Source organism: Syngnathus scovelli, chromosome 1, assembly GCF_024217435.2.
Source record: "Syngnathus scovelli strain Florida chromosome 1, RoL_Ssco_1.2, whole genome shotgun sequence".
Lineage (NCBI taxonomy): Eukaryota > Metazoa > Chordata > Actinopteri > Syngnathiformes > Syngnathidae > Syngnathus > Syngnathus scovelli.
In genome coordinates this window covers 18,852,959-18,863,629 of record NC_090847.1, presented here as the reverse complement: position 1 = coordinate 18,863,629, position 10,671 = coordinate 18,852,959, and the positions used below count along the sequence as shown (strand labels likewise).

General features: G+C 41.8%; 3 protein-coding genes across 3 annotated transcripts; all 3 read right to left on the bottom strand.

Annotated features, from left to right (window-relative positions):
- Positions 1-930: 930 nt before the first annotated feature.
- Positions 931-3,423, bottom strand: LOC125979449 (protein Wnt-8a-like). Its single transcript, XM_049737685.2, has 6 exons — positions 3,328-3,423; positions 3,221-3,254; positions 3,018-3,147; positions 2,369-2,494; positions 2,110-2,252; positions 931-1,599 (listed from the first exon to the last, which is right to left on the bottom strand). Exons 1-6 carry the CDS (start codon positions 3,387-3,389, stop codon positions 1,042-1,044), a joined length of 1,053 nt encoding a protein of 350 aa, XP_049593642.1. The 5' UTR covers positions 3,390-3,423; the 3' UTR covers positions 931-1,041.
- Positions 3,424-3,614: 191 nt separating this feature from the next.
- Positions 3,615-6,910, bottom strand: LOC125986907 (protein Wnt-8a-like). Its single transcript, XM_068652287.1, has 6 exons — positions 5,629-6,910; positions 5,493-5,526; positions 5,262-5,400; positions 4,834-4,959; positions 4,516-4,658; positions 3,615-4,434 (listed from the first exon to the last, which is right to left on the bottom strand). The coding sequence occupies exons 1-6, from the start codon at positions 5,700-5,702 to the stop codon at positions 3,868-3,870; spliced, it is 1,083 nt and encodes a 360-aa protein (XP_068508388.1). The 5' UTR covers positions 5,703-6,910; the 3' UTR covers positions 3,615-3,867.
- Positions 6,911-8,562: 1,652 nt separating this feature from the next.
- On the bottom strand, positions 8,563-10,257 carry tmsb2 (thymosin beta 2). The gene is made up of 3 exons (XM_049750839.1): positions 10,091-10,257; positions 9,165-9,269; positions 8,563-9,013 (listed from the first exon to the last, which is right to left on the bottom strand). The coding sequence occupies exons 2-3, from the start codon at positions 9,262-9,264 to the stop codon at positions 8,976-8,978; spliced, it is 138 nt and encodes a 45-aa protein (XP_049606796.1). The 5' UTR covers positions 9,265-9,269; positions 10,091-10,257; the 3' UTR covers positions 8,563-8,975.
- Between the last annotated feature and the right edge of the window lie 414 nt (positions 10,258-10,671).

Genomic DNA, 10,671 nt, shown 5'->3' with positions numbered 1-10,671 from the left:
CCCCAGGAGCAAACGGGCAAATGGGAAGGATTAGCAGCTAAAAAGTTTCATGTTTTCAGAGTCAATATTTGGGACTTTTGTTATTATGACCTCCCTTGCCTGAAACAGAAGGCCGCATTTCTTTCTTATTAATTGTGAAGCTTTAACTCCAGCACCTTTCGTGACCCCGAACAGGATAAGCGGTGTTGAAAATGGACGAATACATGGATAATTGAGAAGCTGTATGTAAGGTTGCTAGCGATCCTTTTTTGGGTCCTGAACCATGCCAAAATGTTTAAAAAGACTCCTACCCCCTCCGCCCCAAGAATGGACCCCCGATGAAGGGGGCCATCTTTCATCTAAGACACTGGCAGATTTATGATATGTCCAGCTGAGTGGAAGATTCTTATTCGATCCAAAGGGTCGAAGAAGATAGAAGGCAATCAATCAGTGACTGTGGGTGCAGGTAACCAAAACGATTTCATTTTTGTTGAGGAACTGTGAGTATATTTTGTGCATACGTTACAAAGAAAAAGTGATAAAAAAAAAATTCAGCCCATCAAACGTCCTGCCTTCTTTGAGTTTTGATGTATTGTATTGCATTAGCATGTTCTAAATGCGCGTTGTGAGTTTGGCATCCTCTCTGATTATCAGGACAGATGCCTGGTGGAAATACTTCACTAATTTGTTTCCCAAAGCCCGAGAATCAATTCAATACACGTTGGCTTCAAAGTACTGCTGGATCAACACCTTGATAGGATAGAAGTGTCATTTGCACCATGTTATCCCTGTAATCCTCTGTTTAGTGGATTCACGCCATTCTTATTCTAATGCCCACAGCTTCCCTTGCGGCTTGTTCCCAAGTAAAGCAATATTCCGTAGTTTGACATGGAAAAAGAACAACAACACAATACTTAATGTTTAAACATTTATTCAAAGACTGAGGCAGCACTGTCGGTTGTTTATATCAATGACAAGTTCATATAAATAGATGCAAAAGTGCAAACATGATAGCAATTCAGATATTGGCCCTTATTTAGGAGATTGTGACACGAGCTTGTTTTATTTGGGTCCACGGCGTCTGCGTCCGAGGGCGTGACCTTCCGTCGCTTCCCTCCTGGCGCAGACGTGTTTCACCTTGACTTGCGAGCAGTTGTCACAGTTCACCTTGCAGCACCAGTGGAACTTACAGTTACAACTGGTCACCACCTCTGCACGCCTCTCCTCCACACTCAGGCCGCACTCGTGGCACAGCCTGCGGCAGCTTCTCCTCTCCCAATGTGTCAGACCCTCGCCATGCTGCACGCACTCCCGGCCCTCCGTGCCATACAGGCCTAGAGTGATGTTTCTCTTGCAGTAATCTGGGGAATCCTCCAGGTAGATGAGTTCGGTCTGGGGGACACTGCCAAATGCGTCAGCGATGGCCCCGCGGCTCTCTGCGCTGTTACCCGCCCTTTTGCGCTTTTTGTCGATGTCCAGTTTTTGGGCTTGACTGTGCTTGGCCTTTAAATAATCGCCAATTTCTCTGAAGTCAGACAACTGTGCCCAACACGTTTGGACGCTGCAGCTCTCAGACATGCCGTGACATCTGCAGATGCGCTTCATGGTCGCCTTCACGGCCTGTTGGAACACAAACAAGAATATTTTCTTGACATCATCAATTCTCTCTTTAGTTTCCTGCATCTTACTGACAAAGTTTGTACACATTTTTATGTTAACATTTAACATTCAAGATTGTCAATATCCAAATTTTTAAGCTACCCTCGATTTTTTATTTAATTACTGTCTTGCAATGATTGTTTTTTTATGTTTATGCTCTGCTGTTTTTTTACATCCTTTTTAGACCACAGGGAAAAATTAGTCAGTCAGTCAGTCAGTCAGTCAGTCAGTCAGTCAGTACTTTTTTAGGGTGGCGCAAATAAAAGTAAAAGTCTAGTAATGACATGAATTTGATGCATAATTTGTCTTCGCGGGCCACATAAAATGATGTGGCGGGCTGTATATGGCCCCCGGGCCTTGAGTTTGATACCTGTGCTCCAGTGATAGTCCCATCAGACATGTGAGAGAAATTTCAGTTTATCAGTCATTGTATTTGGACTATCTAATCTGTCTCGGTGTGTTAATGCTTACAAGACGTCCAGCTTCATTGTTGTGCAAGTTGACAACAGCTCTTGAGTCCTGACCAGTCTCTTGCGCATCCACATACTCCTTGGAAATCCTCTCTCCAAACTCCACGTTATCACTGCAGCCGCCCCACAGCCAGCCTTGCCCGCCTATATACACACAAAGCATAAGAACAGGGGGTTTGCCATGTATTTCTTTTTAACCAGTGGGATGCAGTTAATTAGAACAGTCGAATAGTGTATATCATTTTTTAATATGGTCTTACCGATTTTGCCATTCCTTGAGACATCACAGCCACAGTTGTCAAGGTCTCCCATACTGCAGTTCCTGGACAGAATGTACATGACTCCTGCAGCACTGATAGCATGGACAAACGATGTCTCCCTGGTGGCTGCAAATGAACAAAAGTGCATAAGTATTCAAATTACTTATTTTTTTCAAGACGAGTTCTCAGTGAATACCACATAAACATATTGTACAGTTTAACGCTCAAGCACGCTGAATGTGTTCGTGTGTGTGTGTGTGTGGGGGGGGGGGGGGGGGGGGGCGTATGCATTTCCTCTTTCTATACATTAAAGTAATCCCTCGTTTATCACACATAATTGGTTCCAAAAATCACCCGCGATAAGTGAAATTCGTGAAGCAGAAAGATATTGATTCGCGATCGTGCTAACACGCGAAAACGGGCTTCTTAAGGAATGTAAGCGAACATTTGGAGCAATACTTCATTGTCCTAAAGGTTATACACGTTTCCTCAATGTAGAAGTTTTATTTAGACTTTTAAATGTGTTTTTTTTTTTTTTTTTTTGGGAAAAAAAAAATCCGCGATGTCTTGAAGGCGCGATAAACGAAACGCGAAGTAGCGAGGGATCACTGTATGTGATTCCACATTTAGAATCACGTAGGTTACTTACCGCGTCTCAATCCCTTTAGCTGGACAGCGCTGTCCGGACAGTTCCATCTGTCCCACGTAAACTGGTGTTTGCACTCCTCGATGCCACTCTGCGTGCCAACCTGGACGCTTTTGGCATAAGTAAGATAAGCCTAGGAAGAAGGCATGTGTTCATTATTTGTGCTAAAGTGTCCCCTCAGCGTTCACGTTTCATTTATCATTTACCTTGGATCCCGTCATCAAAAAGTTACCAGCAATCCTGAAAAAAAAGTAACAATATTATTGTCCCGCTCTCAGAGTACAAACAAGGTAATTTTTTTTTATTCACTTACCAAGTGTGTCCCGGAGAAATTCTGCATAGAAAAAATAGCAGAAGCCGCTGCAAGTGTACCATTTTGACCGACTGGCGATCAGCAAACTTATTTTGAACCCGCGCTCCGCAATTTAAGTAGGGAATAAGCTGGGCCTCTGTGCCTTTACCCCCAAGCAGTCAAAAAGCTGATTGGATAACGGATTTAGGAAACGCCTATAGGCTATGCATACTTCAATGGCTGGTATTAGAGGTGATAGTTATTTAACTTCCAAAGCTGCATGACACCAAGATGCAAGTGAGACCAGCTTGTTACAAACCAGACGTCTTTATTTTATATAAAAATATTTTGTTAAGTACATTTCATGTACAATATCACAGTTTGAAATCAATTTTGATCAGGTATCCTCAAGCACAATTGCGGTGTATGAAGTTATTTGTACTGTAATTGGTATTTAAAATCCAGTTTATTATATGAAGTGCAATTAGCATAATTGCATAATTAGCAGCATGCAAATTATTAGGTCATGAAAATGCACTCCGTGCAGCACAAAGCTGCCCATTAATGTCCACGCGGACGGTGTTTACGTTTTGCTTTGTTGTGTGATTTTCTGGCACTTCCCTTGCGTGCACAGTAATATTTGGTCACCACCTGCGTGCATTTGTCACATTTAACCGTGCAGCACCAATGGAATTTGCAATTACAGCTGCTGACAACTTCATGGTGCTTCTTTGCCACCCGGAGTCCGCATTCGTAGCACAGCCTGCGACAGCTTTTTCTTTCCCACAGCGGTAAGCTTTTGTCCCCCTTGAGGCATTCCCGTCCCTCTGTGCCATCGTAGCCAAGGCTCTGGTTCCTGACGCAGTAGTCCGGGGAATCCTCAAAGAAAATGAGCTCCGTCCGTGGGATGTTGCGGAAGGCCTGCATAATAGTGCCCCTGTTGTCTGCGCTGTTGCCAGCCCTCATAGGCTTCTTGTCGACTTCCAACTTCTTGGCTTGGGAATGCTTAATTTTCAGGTAGGTGCCCACCTCTCTGAAGTCGGCCAGTTGCATCCAACACGTTTGAATGCTGCAGCTTCCAGACACTCCATGGCATTTGCAAGCTCGCTTCATCGTAGCTTTGATCGCCTACAAGAAGACGGAATGATCATAAACCAGAAAGAGAATATTCAAACATCAAGAATCTGAGTTTGTAATTGAATGCCTCACTAGTCTCCCAGCCTCATTGTTATGGAGGTTAACCGCAGCGCGAAAGTCGTGACCATCTTCCAAGTCATCCACAAACTGTTTGGAGATCTTCTCTCCAAAGGCCACGTTATCGCTACAGCCTCCCCAAATCCACCCTCTGCCTCCTGAACAGGAAAAACAAATTAGTTTGTATTACACCATTAAATGAAAAAAAAAATATATATATATATATATATATATATATATATATATATATATATATATATATATATATATATATATATATATATATATATATATATATATATATATATATATATATGTTTGATGGTGCCAAACCTGTCTGTCCTATTCTGGAATCATCACAACCGCAGTTGTCAAAGTCTCCCATGCTGCAGTTCTTGGTGAGTGTATACATCACTCCTGCAGCACTGATGGCATGGACAAATGATGTCTCTTTTGTTGCTGCTAGAAATCCAAACCAAAATTAGACTTTGCAAATATGGATGGTACCCCGTGCGTAATGTGTGCGTAAAATACAACCGTGTCCCGTGTATTGAGTGCTTATAATGCTTTTTAATTTCTTCCGGTGGGAAAGTTTAGCTCTATTTGTGACTTATTGTCGGTGTGTTCAATTTTGATTATGTCAATAAGCTAAGCGCAAAGTGACAGAATCGGTGACGTTATAATTTGTGGGCGGTACTGCGTGCTCGGTGCCGTTTGCCATTGCTTGTTTGACTTGCAGAAATTTAAGAACAATTTCTTACCATTTCGATGGCCGTTATGTGAGGACAGCTGAAGCATACTCTGTGGACAGTTCCATATGTCCCATGCAAACTGGTGCTTGCACTCTTGTATTCCATTCTGCGCACCCACTTGCACACTACTAGCGTAGGTAAGATAAGCCTTGAGAGATGCAGCCAAATGCGTGATCATTTATATTAGTTATCTCATGAAATAAAGTTTTTATTGCACAAATCGATGCGTGGTGTGTTTACCTTAGGACCAGTCATGAGGAAATTATTCGCCGTCCTATGAAAGGAAGAGTCCAAGAATAATCAAAATTAATCCAAATTCGAATGCCAGCAAACACAAGGTTTAAAGTAGGTCCACGATAAGGTAGAAATGACAAACCAAGTTGATGCAGACTGCACAATCCAACTCGTGTAGAGAACCATCCCAATAAGAAGCGTCTTGCAGCTTCCCATGACCGGAGTGCAAATTCCTGTTTATTGGAGTCCCAGATGAGAGTCGCAAAGAATGAAGCGGTCCACTAAAGGTGTACCCCAACCTCCACGCTGATTTTATTTATATGGTGGTGGGTCCTTTGATTGAAAAATTTGTCGAACAAGTAACGCTCCACTGTGAAAAAGACGACAATGATGGTCCCGGCCAGTAGACAAATAGGAGCCGTCCGCGCATAAGTGCACTTCAAAGCGAGAACGCAGACACTTCAGCAGCCCCTCATGAATTCACCTGCATCGATCCAATCCCTTTTTTCCAACAAGTAACAACATGTAAGTAATTTATGGTAATACCTCATTAAATCCCGATATCCTTTAACATTGCCATCGCGAATATTTTAGCGCACTATTTGAAATAACGGGTGATAATTCTTAGCCACTCCCTTTTTTTCTTTCTTTTTTTATTTTATTTTTTGGGAAATGGCACCAGTGTCCCACAGGGCACACGGTGACAACAAAGCCATAAAGTCCTGCAGGAGCTAAGCCCATATAGTCATGTAAATATCTTCTTCACACATCGCCGACATTGGCATCTTGGTGATAATAGGATAATAGATGTTTCCTTCAGAAACAACCTGGTGTGAAAATAGTCTGGAATTTACAATAAGGGTATAAAAATCCATGAGAGAGAAACATGCAGGGTGAGCTTTGAGTTGGAATGGTATCTTTTTTCCCCTTCCACGTGTCAAAATAAATGTATAGAAATGTAATTCTCCTCTGGTTATTTTCCTGATTTAGCCTATAATTATTGCAGTCAGTCATTAAAATTAATCTAATCAGTTTCTGCCCAGTTTCCTTAGCGTTATTCGCCAGTATTGTGACTAACATCAGATTTCAACAAGATGCTCTACTTGTCCAAATCCCCAAATAAACCACTCAAAATCTCCTACAACAATAACAACACACTCAGCGAGTAGAACAATGGATGGACGATCGGACGAGAACATGAACGCTATAGAATAGATAAGTAAATGAGGATAATCCCTATAATTAGGTATCGCCCGCAACATTCATCATGCAATATGACTGAAACCCAGCCACTCCGGACCTGGATAGGATATAATACGTGCCAATTTAAATATCGCGGTCACAATGTCTTAATTAAGAGAGCTCTTATACATTTTAATGGGTTAACAGATTCAAACAATGGTCTAAACACGTGGGCGTGGTTGCCATCGAAAGTATGCTGACGAATCTCGTGGGCAATTGTGACATTCGCCTTCACAACACAACCAATACAACTACTACAACTTCTACAAAATACGGCACGATTGCTACCACTTCTACTATTAAAACATATACTAACAGCATGTCGTGCCTTTTAGAGCCACCTCTAAATGGCTTCATCAAGATCATCATCATCAGCAGCAGTAGTATATTATATTAGATGTTTTAGTTTATGTTGTAGCAGTTTAGAACATGGGTCGATTGATTGATTGATTTCTTTATTTATTTATTTATTTATTCATTTATTTATTGGTAGCACTTGTAGTAGTAGTATTTAGACATTGTAGAGCAGTGGTTCTTAACCTTGTTGGAGGTACCGAACCCCGCCAGTTTCATATGTGCATTCACCGAACCCCTCTTTAGTGAAAAATAAAATAATTTTTTGGGAAATTCAAGACATCAATGTTTTTTACTGGACTTTGTTCGGACTTCCTCAGTGGAGGCTCTGCCGAACCCCTGAGACCGACTCATCGAACCCCTAGGGTTCAATCAAACCCAGGTTAAGAACCACTGTTGTAAAGTTTTACTGGATTTTGCATGTTCTCCCCGTGCATGTGTATGCTCTGGTACTCTAATTTCCTCCCACATTTCAAAAACGTGCATGGCAGGTTAATTGTGCACTCTAAATTAAAGTGTGATTGTGAATCGTTGTTTGTCTATGTGTGTCCTGCAATTGGCTAGCAACACCAGTTAAAGACCAAGATTTAAGGTGGTCATATATCTTTTATGAGCGTGGCGAGCGGACGCAGTGTGGCAGGAGGACGAGGCTGTGACTGACATAAACAAAAGCGAGGCACTGGCCAGGGTGCTAGGAGAGCACAAGAAGAGAGTGACAATAACATTAAAAGTTTTTATTCAAGCCTAAAAAAAAACAATGCGGCTCAGCCTCACCCCAGACTCTAGCTCGTGGCCCCCAGGTAAATTGAGTTTGAGACCCCTGCTGTACATAGAATAGACTCTAGCTCGTGGCCCCCAGGTAAATTGAGTTTTAGACCCCTGCTGTACATAGAATACACAAGATACAATGTACAGTCACTATCGGAAATGAGGCATAATTACTTGATCATCACTCTCCTGGAAGAAAGTATGTCTTATTCATTACAAGAGCTAGCTATATGAGAAACAAAAATCTTAGTGCTCTGTACTCACTTTCAAAGTGGTATTAGTGGCAAAAAAAATCATTTATTATGGTGGTGGTAGTGTTACACTGTTGTCAAACAGGTGAGCAACACGGTGAGGGATGTTTCTAATATTTTGTTACTCACTCATAGCTAAACCGAATAACCTACAGCTGGTAGCACAATGGAGTCCAAAGGAAAATGATCAGTTTCATAATTGACTTGACTTCTACATTTGTACCATTGACTGAAATTGTTATTTTGTAAAGGCCTGATAATACCTTGTACAATGTGCCATATTAGTGCAGATGTAAAATAATGTGCCCATTGAGTGAGTGTATTATGTAATCATTCATATGTGACTGTTTTTGATGTGGGTGTTTGTGACCCGAAGTGCTGGTCAGTGTGCACAGTGTGTTCTTTTTATTTTTCTTGCATTCTAATATACTTAGACAAGACTGACAAAACACACATGATCATTAGGTTCCGCATCTTGATATTTATTTCAAAATGAAAAGTAAAAAAAAAATATTAAGAAAACATTCTTAATGGTTTGGCTCCAATGGTTCTCTCCAATGGTTTTTTTTTTTGTAGGAGACCTCCCCCATCCCCTCATTGTCTGGGTACCTGCCTCCTGATGCTACATCACAACACCACTCCCCAGTTTGGCAATATAGGTGAGCTGTTAGCTATAAGCTAACAGAGTAAGACAGGCAACCAGGCTAACCCTTTTCTCTCAAGTAGTAAAGAGAACCCATGAAAGGATAAAAGCCCTGGGAGCTCAGGAGGACCCTATTTGAAGACCGAAGTCGAAGATTTGAGTGGTGTGATAATTAAAAGAAAGTGCATTTTGCTGTGGCATCCCAGCTTCTTTTCTTCATGTGCTTAGCAGTCAAGGTGTGGCATCTCCTTTTCTCTCTTGCTCAATAGCTGCAAAAAGGGGCAGAAAAATTGTCAGCATCAGATGACGAGGCGGGAGAGTTCATTCAGTTCATTATTTTCATCACATGCTTTTTGGCACGGTGGTGCAATGAACAGAAACTATGAGGCGCTTTGTTTCGGAGAATAGCTGGAGACTCACTCTCTTTGGTGGGTAGAGGATTTTTTTCTTTTGTCTCCGTCTTCTTCAGCTTTGTCTTGTCAAAACGGGAAATCTCAGTCATATCAGGCTTGTCAGACATTTTGACTGTAGACAAAAAAACAAAAATCACCTTAGCATTTGACCGATAAAGCATCCAGTCAAATATTAAAATTGTTTCATTTCTTAAATCTAATATTGTTTTTAAAGATTATCACAAGAACTGTGAAATGTGTCACTGGCTTTGAATGATTCAACTATGAGCATCAGAAGTGGTTGCCTGTGAAGGGAGTGGCTTTGTGCAGCTATCACATTGACGCCCGAGTAGAAGCTGCTTCTACATAATGCACACCGTGTAGCAGCACGTGCCCAGTTTTATGCAACTGGCCATTCTTTCCCTTGCCTTTGTCTTTCCTCGAATGAGGCTGAAGTCTTTGTTCTGTCCTTCTGCATCCACCCCTGTAGCCACGTGGTGCTCGACTGCAGTCATTTTCTTGACCTAGCCCTCAGCTCTAACATGTCCTTCGACCCAGTCACGCTTGTGCCAACCCTACTGCATCGTCACTAAGGCTGCCGGATAATTCCATCAAGTAGAAAATGGTCTCGTAACATGACCAGATGTTTTAATGATTAGTGTCAAAGCCATTTGGATCATGACTCTAATGATAGCTACACCCAACTCTGCCAAGCCCTTATCAGTACAATTAACTAATTACCCAAACACTAATCCCCATTGGCACTTCATCAGCATGTGCACAACTATCCCTTTTCACATTTTCTTCCACTTGCTGCCATCAGCAGGCTGCCTCCGGTGCTCCAGCCACACCCCAATCCTTTGTCTGATTCCCAGCGACAAGCGTCCGTAAAGACCCCCACTGACACACAGATGTGAGAAACATGCTGGAAAAAAACCAATGAACTTTCCTTACCGATGTTGCACGCGAACAACGGGCTCAAATCCACTGGAGGAGACGAGAGGCTATGGAAGGGTAGCGTTAGAGCGGGAGAAGGGAGCTTGAGTGTATCTGCCGGTGTGTGCACTCTTGCCTGTATCCAGGGTGGGTATTAAAGGGGGGGAGGTAACGGAGAGAGAGACAGAAGAGAGAGAATGACTAAGAGCTTAGTCAGTCTTCCTCTTGGTCATCAATATTTAAGCTCATATGGATGAAAGACAAGAATTCTGTGATGCTTGGCCCATAAATAAATGTAATATCTTTGTATATTTTAACTTTGAACAATGTAACAAGTACAGACTTTCTTGTCTAATTTAAATTGTCATGTTTTGTTCTGAAAGTCATTCCTCTCGTATACTGTGCGTTACACAACGACTATGGTCACTGTTGGTAGAGCTAAGACCGGTGGATTACATTCATTGGAACACAGAATAATACGTCACAGTACAAAATACTGCATTAGACAAGCAAACACAATGAAATCACTCATTGGTAGCCACAATAATTTAAAGATAAGGTCAACCCCAAAAAAATCTTTACAATAATATGATTAGTCT